General features: G+C 40.0%; 1 protein-coding gene and 1 pseudogene across 1 annotated transcript; both read right to left on the reverse strand.

Annotated features, from left to right (window-relative positions):
- Window positions 1-545: 545 nt before the first annotated feature.
- On the reverse strand, window positions 546-5430 carry LOC127772274 (uncharacterized). The gene is made up of 11 exons (XM_052298293.1): window positions 5199-5430; window positions 4758-5080; window positions 4551-4686; window positions 4156-4239; window positions 4035-4075; window positions 3892-3939; window positions 3673-3735; window positions 2269-2334; window positions 1668-1804; window positions 1207-1281; window positions 546-902 (listed from the first exon to the last, which is right to left on the reverse strand). Exons 1-10 carry the CDS (start codon window positions 5351-5353, stop codon window positions 1216-1218), a joined length of 1119 nt encoding a protein of 372 aa, XP_052154253.1. The 5' UTR covers window positions 5354-5430; the 3' UTR covers window positions 546-902; window positions 1207-1215.
- Window positions 5431-7842: 2412 nt separating this feature from the next.
- On the reverse strand, window positions 7843-17328 carry LOC127772273 (probable LRR receptor-like serine/threonine-protein kinase At1g56130; annotated as a pseudogene).
- Between the last annotated feature and the right edge of the window lie 1238 nt (window positions 17329-18566).

The following is an 18566-nucleotide window of genomic DNA, read 5'->3' on the forward strand; positions in this document are numbered from 1 at the left end:
GTACTATGAGTTTCTTGTAAATATGCAGAAAATGATTGCCTTGTCCCTCGATTAATACTATGATCCACTAAATGATTGCCTTGTCCCTCAACTAATACTATGATCAACTTGTCTAATACTTGGCTAGAGGTTTCTATGTTCTAGTTGGCTGGATGTTTATGTGTCATTGTTGACTGAACGTTTATCTACATCCAACCAAAAGCTACTAAGTGGAACTCTAATTCCTTTGAAATTACAGATTTTGGGTTAACAACTTTGGGCTTAAATTTCTGGTACAATGGGTTTATCGGTGGCTCCCCATAGATTTTGTTTTAAATTTACGGGTTTACCTGTGAATCCTGGTGGAATAGTCTACCGGCCAAAAGATTTCTAAAACTGAAATCATTTGAAATTCCCAACTTTCAGAATTTCAGTCCATATGTTTATGTATTCCCGAAATAGTTAGGATTAAAGATGTGTTTGCGTGTGTTGCCACCAGAAGACACTTAACACTTGTCTGGAGTATTTGGTTGTTCCCACAAAGAAGAAGAAACAAGGGCGAAAAAGCACAGAAGAGCCGCAGAGGCCAATAGGTCAATGAAGTGGCGGTATTCCATCGGGTATCTGGTCAATTCCCGCTCCACATAAGTAAAAAGACCATAGGAGCGGACACATTGTCCACATAACTACTTCACTGGAGTAGCCTCCCTCTAATTAAATATTGTACTAACAGTCATTGCAATAAAACACGGTAACACTGGCATAACCTCCCACTTAACTAAATGGAGTATTCTAATAGCTCCCTTAACTCAATCAACTATTATACCCTCATTAAGAAGGGCAAGAGACCACCGAAGCTGTAACTCAGTCATCAATTCGAGATCTCAACGGGCGTGTTGCCATCACCAGAGTCTGAATTAAAGCTGGAACGGAAAGATAATCAAAATTCAGTATAAATTTCTTAGTTCTTACATTTATGATGTGCATAAGAAATGAAATAACTCAAAACAACACCAAATGATGCTCATGTTGTGAACTAGATCAGTCAAAAACTGTTGGAAAGAAGGAAAAAACTCGATGTGTGATGTATTGGAAATAATGAATATCTCAGGGGTTCCAACATTAACAATCCAGTAAAAGCATTCATGCAACTAAAATGGAGATTCATGGAAGAACCGTATGAATCAGATTCATTTCCATTTGTTAGGAGTTGATTAGTAATGTAACCTTTTCATGTTACTTCCAATCATTCTCACTCTTCCTTCCACCAGAGTAGTATTCTTGAAAGATTGAGCTTGTATCCTGAGTAACAATGAAAAAAATTGTCACCACTCACCACCCTATTAATTTGGTTTTAATAGCATAGGCTTCAATCAAACTAGTTCTGCAATAAGCGGAGTGTCTTAAAGGTGACCATTTCCATAATGCAACAAACTATTTTATTCAAATACGCATCGCAATTATCTTATACTTTTGATGTTAAACGAAATGTGGCGCACCATAATTTCAAACAAATAAGCAGTTAATGTGGAAACAGTAATCATCTTTAGCCTACTGTTGATTTAGGTGTACTGAACTCATTTATTCATTATGCCAGGAGATAAAACTACTATGTATAGTGACTGTTTATTGTAAGTGTCAAATGTTACTAATGATATTCAGCACAAAAACAGTTTTCACAGCCTTACTTGAACAAACTCCCCAGTTATCTGTTGACTTGTTGGATTGATCTCTTGGTGAGCAGTTTTTTCTGGCTTTGTTGGATTATTTCTTGCAGTGAAACCTTGGTGACCAGTAGCCGTAATGATCAGTGGGCACATCATTGCTGCACAGGAGCATATCGTTAAGAGTAGCTGGAAAATTGGATTAGGTATCGCTGTGGCATAACATTCTGACCCTGGTACAGTAATTAATTATAGTGCTGGTGCTACAAAATAACAATCAAGTAAGGACGTGCACTTAATTCACGTGCAATAATTTCAGATCACATCCCATCATTTTAGTAGGATTTGTAATACAAAACATATACACGTGACCAAGAAGCATTAGATATTTGCAGCACACAACACGTATATAGCTACTAGATGTTCACTCAATCCTCACCATGGAGGCAAGCAAAATAAGGAAAGCAACTGAAGGACTGAGAAAATAACATTTCTGTCATTGTTTTGAAATACTTTTAAGGGCAATATGGAGGAGAGAACGACACAATGTGGCACTGCTTGTCACAGTTCATCACTAGTACACATCAAGGATTAAATGTGCAGTTGGAGGCTCATGTTCTACTACCTGCAGTAGTTTCTGATGAGATTCCATAATTTTTAGCGGCCTGCAAGACCGGAGCACCAGTAACACCTGCAACGGGTTTGGAAATTGTAACCGGCAGCAGGCACTCACTTAATGATAGCAATACTATTAAAGGAAATAAATTAACAGCACCTCGCTGAAATGAACAACTGAAGGAAATTTGTCTCCGTATAAGATTTTTAAAAAATCATTCTTTTTTTTAAAAAAACATTTCTGCAAGCAGGGCAAAAGGGTGTGCATTGGAATCTTAAGTAAGCAAATAAACAGAATGTACATGCGTCATCAGGTGAATAGGCCGTAATATAGGAAAGTGTAGGCATAAATCTAGTGAAGGGCTTCGAGAGAAAACACTGTGAAATTACTCAATTAAAAAGAAATTATTGTAACTTGGCAGCTAACATAAAGTGGAGTGCAAGGCATCAAAGTATGATGGGCAAGTTCATTGCTATTTTATATGAGACTCTCTACGGCCTCAAAACGTCCTGCGAACAAAACGGTATTTAAAGTTGAAAAGAAAGGAAAGGAAAATAGTAGCTAAAGAAGAGGAGAACATTCAACATATTCTGGACTCGTGTGTGCCCAGCAAGTGTTGTTCTTGGTTCTCTCGGCCGTGGGGCTAAGTGCAGCTGCTCCCCAACCTTCTGAAGACTGAACCAAGCTTTTCTAATTGGTGGTGCAAAACTATCAAGGGAGTTCATAATGACTTTCAGAAAGGGCTAAATTCGTTGATTATCTTGGTTGTTTATGAGCTTTTGAAGCATCCGGAATGACCGCATGTTCAATGGGGCTACTGCTACCGTTTTGGTGGTTTTACAAGCAGTGTCTAATGAGAGTAGTTTGTGGTGTTTGGCAGCATGCACTCCAAAATTTGCTTAATGAGAGACTTGCCCTGATGGTCTAAGGACGATAGGGAGGTCGTTTTCTTTTTTGGGTTTGTCTTGGTGGTAGGAGAGCAGGGGTTGTTCCCTCTTTTTCCTTCTTTGTACATACTTTCTCCATCCCTAAATATTTGACGCAGTTGACTTTTTTAAATATGTTTAACCGTTCGTCTTATTCAAAAAATTTAAGTAATTATTAATTCTTTTCCTATCATTTGATTCATTGTTAAATATACTTTTATGTATACATATAGTTTTACATATTTCACAAAAGTTTTTGAATAAAACGAATGGTCAAACATGTTTAGAAAAGTCAACGGCGTCAAATATTTAGAGAGGGAGGGAGTATGTTTCTTCCTTCTTAATGAAATGAATTGCAACCCTCCTACGTTTTCGAGTGAAAAAAGTAGCTAAAGAAATTCTATGCATAGGTGACCCAAAAGGCTTCAATACTTCACAAAAAGTAAACAGAGATGATATATGTCGAAAGAAATAACTGTTGAGCTACCTTCATTACAGGAGTATTTTAACCGATACCCATCATGGAGCATACCAGCTTGCACAGATTCATCTGATGGAAACAGTGTTCAGAAGTCAGCATAAATATAGAGTCAAGGGGAAAGGGGAACTATATGAACAAATATGGATTATGCTTGCACAAAAAGCTTGTAATTAGAAACAAAAAGTAAACAGACGGCAGGAGACAACATAATTAAACAAACTTTACCGATAATATCTGCCAGCCAGGCTGCAGCCTCACATGATAATCCTGACACTGTAAATAAGGTTATAAGGACATCATAGTATGCAAGTTGTGCCTGTTTTTTTAAGATATCAGATGGAGGTCTGTGAGGTACTGTCAAGTTATACCTGGATAACTTGTCTCCTGACCGAGATTTGAAGAAGGCAGCCTGGACAACATGCACATTTGTATCAATGTCAAAAATCAGAAACAGTGGAATAATTGACGAGAAATTTAACTATAGCATACCCTCTCTTCTTGTGAAGGTAGAAGCGGGCAATATCAGATGCTGGAATTCGTCCTTCATTCTTCACATGGCGCCTCCGGTGAAAACTAGCAAAGGTTTTAAGTAATACAAATGAAGTGCACAGCAATTACTACTGACGATATTTGTTGGCGAAGGCTATAAGCCTCGCACGTCAACATATTAGAAGAAAAATACTCCCTCCGTTTTATATTATAAGACTTTCTAGCATTTCCCACAATCATATATATATATATATATATTAATAAATCTAGACATTAACATCCATATGAATATGGACAATGCTAGAAAGTCTTATAATATGAAACGGAGGAAGTAGGAACATTATTAAATTCAGAAATAATAAATGTGGATATTCTGAAGTATAGAGCATACATACCAGGGCCCAATGGGGAGAATGTTGTGTGGTTTGGCTGGGCAAGACGGCAGCTTGAGCAGGTCATTGAACTCGGGGGTCTGATCGACCAATTCCTTGACGATCTCGGCCGCCTTCAGGTTCACCAGATGCCAATCGACGGATGGACGGAAGGAAGGAGATGGTGAAGAAGCTTAAAAGTCTAAAACAAACTGAAAGTACAGCGCGCGCGCACACACCTGAGTGGCAGGGAGCGGAGGATGGTGAGAAGGATACGGGCGATCTTGACGATGCCGGGGTAGGAGTTGGGATAATCCTTGATGTGGCGGTCGTAGCGCGCCGCCACATTGGCGCCGTACTGGTTGCCGGTGACGATGCTGTCGATCGCCTCGTGGATGTGGGTGAAGTCGACGAACACCCTGCCGGCGTCTCCCAGCAGGTGGCGGCTCGGCACGAACCGCCACACGTACCTGATCCCATCGGCCCACCTCCCCTGCCTCACCAGCCTCTGCAGCTGCTCCACGCGGAACAACACGTCCGTCTCCTCGGCCAATCTGCGTGCGTCAGCCACACAAAACCAACCAGTGTGGATAAGATTGGGATGATGAAGAAGAAGAGATTGAAGTGAGCCGCCGGGCGCGGCGCCGATCGATCGACCGAACTGTGACTTACGCGTCGAAGGTGGCGCCCAAGTCGTGGATGGAGAGGAAGGAGAGGAGGCGGCGGTGGCGGAGCCGAGACACGCAGGGGTACTCGAGAGAAGGCTCCACGTGGCGCTTCCGCTTGCGCCCGCCGGAGCCGATGGCGTCGTCGCCGGAGAGCTCCATCTCGGCGAGATTCGCTTCGCCTTCCTCGCCCTCAGTTGATTTTGGCCAGGCTACAGCTCTCGGCCGATCCCTATATAAATCCGTGTATGACATGTAGGACCCACCGACTTCCCTCCACCCTCTCCTCCTTTCCTCCCTCACCCTCCCCATTTCCTCCCTCCTCTCTCTCCCCTCTCTCCCTCCCTTCAATTACTAGTATTTTTTTTTACTCCTCACAATTGTTCACCAGAAACCGAAAGGAATTAGAGTTAGAGGTGGTCTTGATGGGCCACATCGAGGGAGTTTGATGGGCCGTCTGTGCTTAGGGCCTTAGGTGATGGGCCTCTTTCATCATTACTCCATATATTTACCTACTTATTAAAAAACAAAATTACCTATATTTATATATCCTATCTTACTATAAAGTTATCCCCCACTAACTCCTTAAGCTTAACATGCAAAGATGCCACATCATCATCCACTAACAAGATGCCACATCATCATCCACTAATTAACAAGATGCCACATCATCATCCACTAACAATCATCACATTTAAACATCATGCAAACATGCTATGTCTTTATAGTTTTTATAATTTAAGAGCTTTTCAAATACAAACATGTTAAATTATCATCCAATATAATTCACATAATATTTCAATATATATCTTTATTATGTTTTATGATATCCTATATACTTATATAGTTCATCTTCACTTAGTGCTTAAATGATTAATCTATGGTCCAGATTATCTTTCTCCTTTTTTCCTCTAATTAAGTCATATCTCATCAATTGTTTTTAGCCTTTAGATGATTAATCTACGGTTCACACACCCAAACTATCTCCCTATTTTTATTCTTCTATAAAGTTATACCACCTTACTTTTTACGTTTGAATCACCATTCTACATACTATTTAAATTTAAATTATCATAAACCACATTAATTTACTTAATCTGGTGTTATCTAGCTATCATAGCTATCTTACACGTTATTTTTTATTATTATCATACTAAATTTCCGCAGCAATGCGCGGGGTTTCACCTAGTTATAAATATAGTGGTGGCCATCCGCTGGCGCTGACGATGACAACGGCGGCAGCGGTGTCTGGTGATGGCAGCGGCGGGCGTCCACGGGATGTGGCGACCGCGGCAGGCCAGATCTGGCCGAACGACGACCGCGATGGCAACGTGGCCACGGAGGCTGCGACGGCAAGCCGCGCGCGTGGCTGCTGACGGCAGCGGCGATCGTGGCTATGGAGCGGCTGGCGGCGGCGACACGGGAGGTGTGGTGAACGTGGCTGAGGTGGAGGAGGCATGATGGCCTCGGACGGCTAGCCGAGGGCGTGGCAGACGGCTGCATCTAGCCAGCGTGGCGGCGTTTGGAGGAGGGGTCGGAGACCAGCTTGGCGCAAAGAGGCGCAGCCGATGGCAGCGGAGGCTGGCTTGACGCGAGAGGCGCGGGCGGTGGAGATGGAGGCTGGCTTGGCGCGAGAGGTGCGACCGATGAAGGGAGGCCGGATTGATGCGAGGGACGTGGTCGGCGGTGGAGGAGGCGACCTCGGTGCGAGGAGGAGCTGCCAGTGGATGTGGCATGGTCTTCGGCGCACGAAGGCTGGCCGGCGGGGGGCGCCGGTGCAGGGGTCCCACATGTTGGCAGAGATTGAGTGGTGGTGGAGCATCAGTGCGTTAGCCGTGGATTCGCAGGTGCTAAGCGGCGGGTGAAAACCTAGCCCGACCTTTGGACGGACCGACAACGATGGTTAATTCCCCCTCCTGAGGGCATTGTTGTGCTGTCTCACCCCTCAAGGGTGGTTGCCGGGTGAAAGCCCAGTCTTGGCTCCTTTAAGCCCCGATGGACGGTGGCGACAGTTTTCCATCACTTCTTTTCTTGAAGACGTTGTTTTGGCACATCCTAGCTGTAGGGCGATCTCGTCTGTGTTCCTTTGTTGATCTAGCGGCGGTCGGTCACACTTAACGGCGGCCGGTCCGGTGCTAGCCTTCTTTCGGACTTGTGTGTTGGCGTTGTCGAGGTGTGGGGGTGGTATGTTTTTTTTTCTTTTTCCTGGTTACAACCTTGTAGTTTTTTTCTGCTCTATTACTAGAACTTTGCACCGTCTCGTTAAAAAAAAAAGAGGAGGCAAAGCATGGGTGGAAGTGGAGCAGAGGAGAGATTACAGGCAGAGCGTAAGTATTAAGGGCCTATTCACTTTGATGCCAAAAAAAAACCTTACCTAATTTTGGCATTTTGATATAGTTGCCAAAATTTTGGTAACATGCCAAAATTTTGGCAGGATTTCTTATATAGTTACCAAAATTTGGTAGCAAACTAAATGTAGCCACTTTTTTTGGCAACTTTACCAAAACTTGGTAAGGTTGAAAATGACATCAAAGTGAACAGGCCCTAAATACGCATGGCACATATATATATATATACAGTTGTCGTGGGCTATCTCGCCGGTCCACTTGCACTGGGAATTCGGGCTAAAATAGAGCCCGTATTTTCCGGAGGAAAAAAATTCACTTTCACTCCCTTAAAAATATACCGAATCTAATTTGTATCCTTAATTAGAAAGAGAGTCAACTTACTAACTATTAAAACCGGTGTATTTGACTCTCGACGGTTTTAAATAGCGGTTTTATTTCGAGTCCAAAAAAACCAATGTATTTTGACGCTCTTCACAAAGCACAGCAGCTATTATCTGCCCGTTTCTTGAGAAGTTTGATCCGACCAAGCACCGGCGAGCGGCGGCGCGAAGTCGTCACCTGCCTTCGTCGACGACGGAGCTCAAGAACGGCGACGACATCTTCGGCGAGGAGGTGGCCCTCGTCGGCGGCGGCGGCGGCGCTGAGCTCCACTGGCCGTTGGCGGCGCTGCTGCTCATGGACGAGGAGCCGGTGGTGGTGGTGGTGGTGCCGCTGCCCTTGATCTGCCACTCCGTGATGTAGCTGGGCTTCGCCGCCACCTCGCCCACAGCGTCGCCGGTGAGCATCGCCACGACCCTCGACATGGACGGCCGCCGGTGAGGTGAGCCCTGGGTGCAGAGGAGGGCCACGTGGATGGCGCGGAGCACCTCCTCGCTGTTGAATTCTGTGAGGTTTGGGTCTACGATGTCAAGGGCGCGTTCGCTCTCGTACAGCCTCCAGACCTGAAAGTATTGAGATGGTAAGTTCAGAAATTTCCAGTGTTATTTTTGAGGCCAAAATCAGATTTGCATGTTTCCATCATAAGATATGCAAAAAAAAAGAAAAAAGAAAAAAGATATGCAAGCGATTTACTGTAAAGTGATTGAAATTTGACATTTCCCTAAAAAAAAGAAAAAGAAAAGATATGCAAGCGATTTACTGTAAAGTGATTGAAATTTGACATCTTGTACTATTCAGTACTAAAATACTCCCTCCGTCCCTAAATATTTGACGCCGTTGACTTTTTTAAACATATTTGATCATTCGTCTTATTTAAAAAATTTAAGCAATTATTAATTATTTTCCTATCATTTGATTCATTGTTAAATATACTACTACTACTTAAATTTTTTTTTAATAATATTCACAAAGTTTTTAAATAAGATGAATGATCAAACATGTTTAAAAAAGTCAACGGCGTCAAACATTTAGGTATTGTTAGGATAATGGAATAGGGAAATGATTTCCCACCTATTAAAAGGTATCTTTAAATCCTAACCATTCATTCTCCCTCTTCCATTTAATCCTAACCCTTCATTCATTTTCCAATCCCAATCCCACCCTTCATTTCTCATTATCTAGACACATCCTTAGGGAAGGAGGGAGTATGTCATAATCAAGCAATGGTGATAAAAACCACCAAATTGTGTTAAATAGTTAAAGCACTATGTAGAGTAGATTAAATCTTGCGGTTGCATATTTGATGAAGTAACATGGGGATTCGGCTGCAGTTTTGTACATAAAAATGTGAAAAATCTAGAGTGTGCCAAAACTATGGTTAGATGGTATAATTATGCTTGAGGTAGAACTCCTGCTCTTTTTTCGCTAAAAAAAAGAGGGTATAATTGAAATGTCATGGTGGCATGAGTGCGTGACAACTTTATATTATCAATTTTGAGTATAAATATAAGAGTATATCGTTCAAATAATACAAAGATCAGACCGAGAATTCATCGCCTTGAGCTAGGGAGAGCTTACCCATTCGAAAATATAAATTTTGTCTTCTTCAAGCACATCATCATAGTTTGGCCGGCCAGCTAAAGTCTCCAATAAGACCACGCCAAATGCAAACACATCAACTTTCTCAGTCATATGTCCTCTCATGGCGTACTCAGGTGCAAGATAACCACTGGAAAGAGCCAAAAAAACATCATTACCTTCACATGTATTAAAAAAAATAATCTGTAAACTGCTTATGTAATTTGACATTATGTAAGGGGTTTGTATGCAAGTTTGCTTATTAAAATCAGATTGTGTGCTGAGTAGGGCACAACCGCACAGCAAATCCCCAAATGAGCAAATGATGCAGTATAAACACAAAGGTGGCAAAGGCAGGAAGGTCTTTTTTTTGCCCCTTAAGAGGATGTCCTCTTATTTCTTACATGCCATTAAAATAGTTATTTTTTTAAAAAGAAAAAATGCAAAGATGGAATGTACTTACAATGTACCAGCAACTTTTGTGCTAACATGAGTCATCTTGTCATCATAAAGTTTGGCTAGCCCGAAATCCGAGATCTTAGGATTGAGATTGGCGTCAAGTAAGACATTGCTGGCCTTGATGTCCCTGTGCACAACACGGATGCTTAACTCTTCATGAAGATAAGCCAGACCTCTTGCAATGCCCAAGCATATTTCAAAGCGTGCTGGCCACCCTATATGTAATTTCTCAGTTCCTAGAAATACAGGATTGAACTTTTATGTTTCTATCTACTAACAATAAATTATCAGAATCCCAGTTGCATCAAAATGAAATAAATTGTACCGAACAGTGCTTTATCAAGGCTCCCATTCTCCATATACTCATAAACCAGCAGTGGATTATTGCCTTCAAGGCAACAACCATACAACTTCACGAGATTACGGTGTTGCACTCGGGATATAGTTTCTATTTCAGTTGCGAATTGTTTTTTCCCTTGATGAGATGTTTGAGATAGCTGCTTCACTGCCACTATCCTTCCATCCATTAGCTTACCCTGCAAGGTTGCATTCACCAAAATGCCAGCTTCAAGTATTTGCAATGCCGAATATCTTTTTTATTTGAGTAAATTTCATAAAACCTCACCTGTTATGGTCTCAGTCGCATAAAACCACAGGGATTTTGACATATGGCACATAACCCTATGTCTTATGGTCCTAAAGATTCACAAAACCACACTATTGATTACTTTGACTTTGATTCTACCATATTTTTGAGTTCTACAATCACATCTCAAAATTATGAGGATTTTATCTATTATATAAATGTTACATCCGTTTTCTTTATTTTAATATAGGAGTATGTCAAATGGTTAACAGTGTGGTTTTATGAAACTGTAAGACTATAATACCCGGGGTTATATGTCGCGTGCCAAAAGCCCTACAGTTTTGTGTAACTTGATCATAATAGGTGGGGTTTTATTAAATTTACTTTTTCTATTTTATAATGGATAAACTGGCATATCCCCCCCCCCCCCCCCCCCAAAAAAAAAAAAAATTTACTACATATGCATCATCTAAGCACAGGAATAGAAAGCACAACGAATCTAGCCATTGTGCGTAACAGAAGGAATCAGTACAATCATATGTATCTTTTAGCTATACAATACCCGTGTACTTGTCTATATGTTAATAAATTGATTTCATAGGTAAAACTTTCATGTTCATATATAATATAAATGAACTAACCTTATAAACTGCCCCATATCCTCCTTCACCAAGACGGTTGCTGGAACTAAAATTTTCAGTTGCGGACCTTAGTTCACCATAACTGAATATATTAGGTCTTCCAACAATACTGTACAGCTCTGCAAACACGAAAAGGTACATCAATTTATTAGCTTCCTGTTTGTTCGGTTAAAGATATATTGTTGGCCTAGTGTGCCATGTACCTTGTTGCTCCAGTGATAGCTTTCTCCTTTTCTTTCTCCAAAGAAAGATTCCAACAAGTGCTACCAAACCTAAAATTGTCACACCAATTGCAACTGCAACAATTACAACTGTTTTACTAGTACTACTGTTTTGTTCTGCCACGTTACCAATTGTAGGGGTGAAATCTAACAAAAAAAGTTCACCTGTTAGAAAAAAAATGCAATCTTACAATGGAATGCAACAGTTAACCCTAGAAAATACATCGTTTTCATACTGGAACCATGATGATTTGTAGTTAAGGGGAATACTTGGGCTTAAACTCAGAGCTGAGATAGTGGGCCCATAGTATCCTTGAGTAGGAACGCAGCAAGTTCCCTTGCCAGCCCAGAAGAGATGAATCTCAACGAAGTTTTTGGTGACAGAAACGATATAATCCTTCTTAACTGCAGTGTAAGATTTACCACCTGCTTCCTTCTTGATGTCAAAGTCCTTCTCCTTACGTTCACCCTGCACCAAAAACAAGATGAAATTAATTCTTGACCTGATTATGAGCTAAATCGAAAAGTACAGTTTATTTTTTTAAGCCAAAAAAAGGAATAATCTATAAGCTTTTCCAAGGCTGTGTCTTCAAACCCAAATTCTGTGTCAAACCTTAACCTACCTGTACATATATATCGAAAACCCTTCTCCCTCGGCTTTTCCAAGACTCTGTATCTTCAAACCCAAACTCTGCAAATTGAAGTGAGACTGTATAGTTTCCATTCTGAAGTCCAATACCGTAATATCTTAAAGATGATGGCGACATCCTTGCAGTTTGGAACAATTCCGAATCTAGCGTGGCCTGAAACTGGCGCGCGTTGTTGATTATGGTAGTTCCATTTGGTGTGTCCATGAACTTTCCAACGTTGCTAATACCCCATGTCAAAGGTTCTGTAACATGATATGATGCAGCTCCAAGATTGGTAGCATCAGCTTGATAGCTGGAATTACGTGAGCCTGATATGAATCTGGTGCTACCACAGTCCACAGCAAAGGAGGCAGCTGCAAGTAAGATCAATTAGTATTAGTATTGACGAAAGAAATCTGCGGTTGCAGATATCATGTTTCTACAGTAAAGAACATTCTTCATATTGCAAAAGGTGAAAGGCTCACAATGTGGAGAACCAAGAAAGCACGGAGTATTTCGCTGAAGACACTCCAGCCCCGAAGGTAAGGCACTGTGGATGCAAAATATCAACATTTTTAATTCAAAATAGAAGCTGAGAAAACGCTGTAATTATTCTCGAGTTATCAAGGAGAAATTCAAAGGTGGGTGCACCTGTTATTGGATATATTGACCATGAAATTGTTTGCCAGCAAATTCCTAAGTAGAATAAACAATACTAAGATTAAAAGGCTTCCTGTAATTCATAATTCCAAGCATATTTGGAGCTTGTCTGCTCTAGGTTGGACAAAAATAAACTTAAGATGGCGATTGTAGCAGGACTGCGGCAAGGTATCGTGGGTGCCGGCCTGTAGATTCTGTGGCTGCTGCTGTGTATTGTTGTGTTGTAGTGTGGTGTCTGTAGTTTAGCAGCTTGGCCTGTTGCCAGTGTTTAAAGACACGGATACTGGAAGCTCTGTAAACTCTGTTTCTACCCCTCTTAATAAACTTCGGCGGGTGTTCGCCGGCTCGTTGAAAAATAAACTCAATCTATAAAAAAAAAGGATTTGTTTTTGTGCTAAGTTGTAAGATTAATTCTTGTTTCCATGAAGAATCTGAATCACAGGTGGCCTATAGATTCTAGATCCAACAATTTTGTGAAGACTTACAAGCTAGATACATTAAAATACACCTTTCAGATTTATCAAATACACCTAACATGCCAGCTTACAAAGCCTAACATAGGTCAAACATGTCCTTGTTTTTGCTTAAATTAGTTAATGGATGTTTCAGAAATTGGTACTTACAATTGCAAATCTTCCTCACTAACCCAAAAAGGGAAATTTCCTGAAAGCTGGTTGTAAGAAAAATCTCTGCAGAAATTAAAATGCCAAATTGTCATTAGAGATAAATTAAACACCTCCTTTTGTTGTTCAAATAAATAGATCACATATGCATACAAATTTCTCAATGAACGTATTTTTGAGCTTGGAAGGCTTCCTGTAAGATTATTATTTCCAAGAAATCTGATCACGTAAAACTTGCAAACATTAGCAAGATAAACAAATAACCCTTATATTCCAGGAAATAGGCTTTGGAAGGCAAGATAATCCATACAAATAGCTAAGAAAATTCAGATTTAACAAGGTTTGTGGTACTTGGCCAGTGATATTGTTAAAACTCAAATCCCTGTAATATTAAGAACAAATTGAGAACAACCAGAGGTCAGTGCATGATCCATAGAAATGCATCCAATATCTTGCACAAAATACACTTGACTATAGTTTAGTATAGAAATAAAAATCTTACAGTAAGGTTAAACTTGCAAACTTCGAAAAGTCTATTAATGCAAGACTATCAGATATCATACAGTTCCTCAAAATCCTGCATAGAACGATAAAACTTAAGTATAGGATTTAACAACTTGGTTTGCACCACAGTAAAATCTGAATAGTAGTTTAAGTAGTTAATTAAGTGAACAAATTTAAATACAGGGTATTCAAAGATGTCATGTTACTGATGAATGCCAGTGAAGATGAGCTTCCACTTGCTATATCGCCAATTCGCCTGCACCACAGAAATAGAATTTGTTTTTCCTATGATGAAACCTTTGATATTTAAGAACGGTGTATAACTATTATTGCCAGCAGTAGGCACTTACAAGTTTGTTAATTGGACAAGATTAGAAAGATTAGCTGGAAGTGGACCTTGAAAAAATTTCCTTGAAACCGCCTACAGATTCATAGATGTAGTTTGTCATTTAGATTATCATTTATTTAGTGATACATTAAACTAGTAGTGTCTCAACTCTAGTAAAACAAAAGGAGGAAAACTTTGCGTAGTTAAAATTACAACTTCTTTTACAGGGAAACAGATTCAATGCTTATACTAGCACCTTATTCAAAACTAGCACCAATATCTTTATGAATGGCGACAGAGGAAAGATGCATTGTTTATTAGTGCTCTCTGAGGATATATTAAATAAAGAGACCTCAGCACAGCCAAGGTATACTCTAGAAATCTCTTAAAGAATAGAAGTCAGGTACAAAATATTGTTTTTTCTCTCAAACTAAAGCTCAGTTTGTGTAAAACTGTAGCAGAATTTACCCATATTCTTTGAAACTATATAAAAAAAGGTTAACTTCCCTATTTTCTTGATTATTTTTATCATGAACAAAAGCTAAATACCAATCTTACAGGTCTGTTAAATTCCAGCTCCCAATATAATCCGGTATTTGCCCAGTAAAATTATTATCCGATGCCCACCTGAACAAGTAAAAGATACAGGACATAAGATTTAATTTACGGAATGGAACATTAATGTCAGCTATACCAAATATTTTGTAAGTTTATACAATATTTTCATTCTTGTAAGCTTGGATAATGATGATGGTAGCTCTCCACTTAAGCCAGCACTGTCAATGTACCTGCAATTGAGAGATACAAATAGCAGAACACATTAGGCTGAATAGTCCAACAAAATAAAATGTCTTCGTAGAAAAAAGAACAAAGTGACAAATTATTTGTTGAAACACACAATTCCTCAAGTTTGAACAGGCTCCCAAGTTCTGAAGGAAGGGAACCACTAAAATTGTTTGAGCTGAAACCCCTGAAAATAAGCCCAGAAAATTTCCATGTCAGCCACATAAATCTGTATTAGAATTTATATTCTAGGAAGAATTAACAGTCAGCTGTCAGCATATCTATCCTTCCAACTGAGTTTAACTCCAATAACCAAATAAAATAATTTCACAAAAAATGAATATGCAATTTGTTTTTTCACTCAGAATTTCGGAATCCTCGATTGAATATCATAAACATGGGGAAATTGCCATGTATTCTCGAATTATATGTTTCACTAATTCACTGCTAATGTAAATGATTGTTACGCAGTTAAAACATTCAGGGTCAGAGTACAAAAGATAAAATTATATTATGAGCTTTTCAATATAGTAGAGCTGTATGATGAACTAGGTTCACGAAGTAATGTAAGTATAGTTCTTACAGGGATACGAGATTTGTAAGGTTACCAAGCTCCTTTGGAATAGATCCAGATAATGCATTGATGCCAAAAGTCCTAGTGTGTTCAAGAGATAAAATGTGAGACTTACTGCAAAACAGATGAATTTAATGTAATTATGTTTTGAGTTCTGAATCTCACATGTACTGCATAGCAGCCAACTCCCCAATGAACGATGGTATAGTCCCTACCAAAAAATTATGTGATAAATTTCTAAAACAAGACCAAATCAGATATCGACAATATTAGTTTTATTGAATATCCAAAAGAGATGTTTTTTGAGTTTTTAGATGATTATTTGAGTTCTAAGTTCCATGGCATTATTGAATTTGGTGTTGAGCTTGGCAACTCTTTTTAAGTTACAACAATAGCCTATAATAAATAGTAGCCATCATAACAAATGATGGTAATCAGTAACCCCAACTGAACTTTGTAGCAATCCTCTACAGCTCTACTGAAATGAGATCTGATGGGGAGACTAAAACAAGAGCGTGCAATCTTTGGCAAAATATAAAGTCGTGTGGAGAATGCACTATCACACAGCAAACTACCCCAAATTCCTGGCAGAAAAAAAAGTCCCAAAAACTAATTAACCATGCTCTATGTTTGAGCAATGCCTTGGAAGTTGGAGCACGGCCACTCCACGTAAGAAATCCGAGAGTTCATACAGATGGGTTAAATGTGTGAGGTTCCGCAGCTCTCCTGGTATCTGGCCAGTTGCATCCTTGTCATATATCTTCCTGCGTCAGCACGTAATGTGTTAGCTCCGCCTTCTCATCAGATAAGAGGAAAAATAACTGAATCACACGATCAACACTTTTCAGTTGGAATGGTCAGAGACACTAGCGCAAGAAGGTGCGCGCATTGCAGGCTAGGCAACCCGTCGAACACCTCGTGTGCGTGTACACTTACAGCCCGGTGATGTGGCACACTGTGTTGTTCTGGTCGGAGCAGTCGCACTTGATGGCCGGGTTGATGCTGGAGTCGTTGATGTCGGTGCTGTCCGTCGCCGCGCCGCTGCACGGATCGCCGGTGGTGTTCCATTCCGCCTTCTGGTCGAGCTTCTCGAACACAGCCTTCAGCGCCTCCGCTGCAAAACGCCACGTCAAGAGAGAACTTATGAGCAAACGGTCGGCTGCTCCTCGACCGTCCGATTGCCCGGAACAGAGCAGATCGGACGGCTAGGAAACCAGGAGCAAGCGCAGGACAACGTAGGTCAACTCTGAAGCGTCCAGAAACTCTAGAACAGATTACAGGTCGCCTCAGTCACAAAAAAGAAAGAGAGAAAAATATTACAGGTCGCCTGATCTGGATCGCGATTTCGCAAGTGCGTTTACGTTAAGAAAAAAAAATTCTAATGCAGAAATTCAGCTCAGTGTGCAAACGATAGAAGATTCACTGATTCAGGAGAAGTCAGACACAGTTAAAAAAAAACAGAGATGGCAAAAAACAGCCGGAATTCAGGAAGGAAAAGAGGAAACCAAAAACGTATTGGTTTAACTGAATTTCGAGATAGCTCCATCGTCGGAGAGAACAGTTTTGAAAAAAAGAGAGAATCTTCTACCCTCAATCCGATCAGTCGTCGCCGTCGGTGCTTTCTGAGCCTGAGCAACCGCTGCAAGAAGCAGCAGGAGCACAGAGAGAGCCATGGGAGCCGAATCACTGTGCTCTCATCGATCAACCTCACTCTTCCTCTCTGCCTCTGATCCTCTACCTAATCTTTAGCTCTCAGACTACCACCCTCCATTGACTCCTGAAGTCTTCTGAGAACACTGATTGTGATAGACAGAAAGTTGAGACGTGATTATGATAAGACAGACACGGTTGAGATAGCAGAAGGGGAACATATGCATCCGCAAGGACCAACTTGTTCATCTCTTCATATCACCATTCGCGCATTCGCGCCGTGTTCAGTTGCAAAGTTTTTCTTCGAACTTTCAACTTTTCCATCACATCAAAACTTTTCTACACACACAAACTTCTAATTTTTCCGTCACATCGTTCCAATTTTAACCAAACTTCTAATTTTAATGTGAACTAAATACAGCCAGCATACAAGTACTCCATCCATCCCCTAATATAAGGGATTTTGATTTTTTACTTATACTGTTTGATCACTCATCTTATTAAAAAATAAAATTATTTTTTATTTTATTTGTGACTTATTTTATTATCCAAAGTACTTTAAACACAACTTTTCTTTTTTATATTTGCACAATTTTTTTAATAAAACGAGTGATCAAACGTTAAGAAAATAGTGAATATCCCTTATATTAGAGTAGTGAGAGAGTAGTACATAGTACAAACAAATAGTCAATTTGCACAATGTACAAGATGTTGAACAACTGTTAGTACTCCATCTCTTAAATAATATTTCATCCATTCCATTTTGATCATCACCTAAGCAAAGATTGCAGAGATCAAGAACAATAAAGCATTCATCACTCAATAATTAATTCTCATTGGTTAGAGCATATACAATAACAGACTATAAGCCAGCTATAAATATATTTTAAAGAGTTAAAAGGAGAAGAGAGAAGAGCAGCGAACTACAGACATGTAGCCAGCTGCAGTACGGACTCCAAGATACAATGTGCGTATGACAGGTGGAACCATGTATTAATAGTATAGTAAGCAACTATTATATGAGTTGCTATTAAATTGGTTATAGATGAATTGGAGCTAGTAGTGAGCTGTACTATTAAACTTGCTCTTAAGGTGCTAAGTCGTTTCATGTTCCATGGATTACATTAAGTTTTACGTATCGTATATAGTTGGACCAATAGAAATTAATCTTGGTTGGTTGCATGCAGTGTATTCAATGATACTCCCTTCGTCCCAAAATAAGTGTAGTTTTGTACTATTCACGTTCAACGTTTGACCGTTCGTCTTATTTGAAATTTTTTTATGATTAGTATTTTTATTGCTATTAGATGATAAAACATGAATAGTACTTTATGTGTGACTAAATATTTTTAAATTTTTCATAAATTTTTTAAATAAGACGGACGGTCAAACGTTGGGCACGGATATCCACGA

Source organism: Oryza glaberrima, chromosome 4, assembly GCF_000147395.1.
Source record: "Oryza glaberrima chromosome 4, OglaRS2, whole genome shotgun sequence".
Taxonomy (NCBI): Eukaryota; Viridiplantae; Streptophyta; class Magnoliopsida; order Poales; family Poaceae; genus Oryza; species Oryza glaberrima.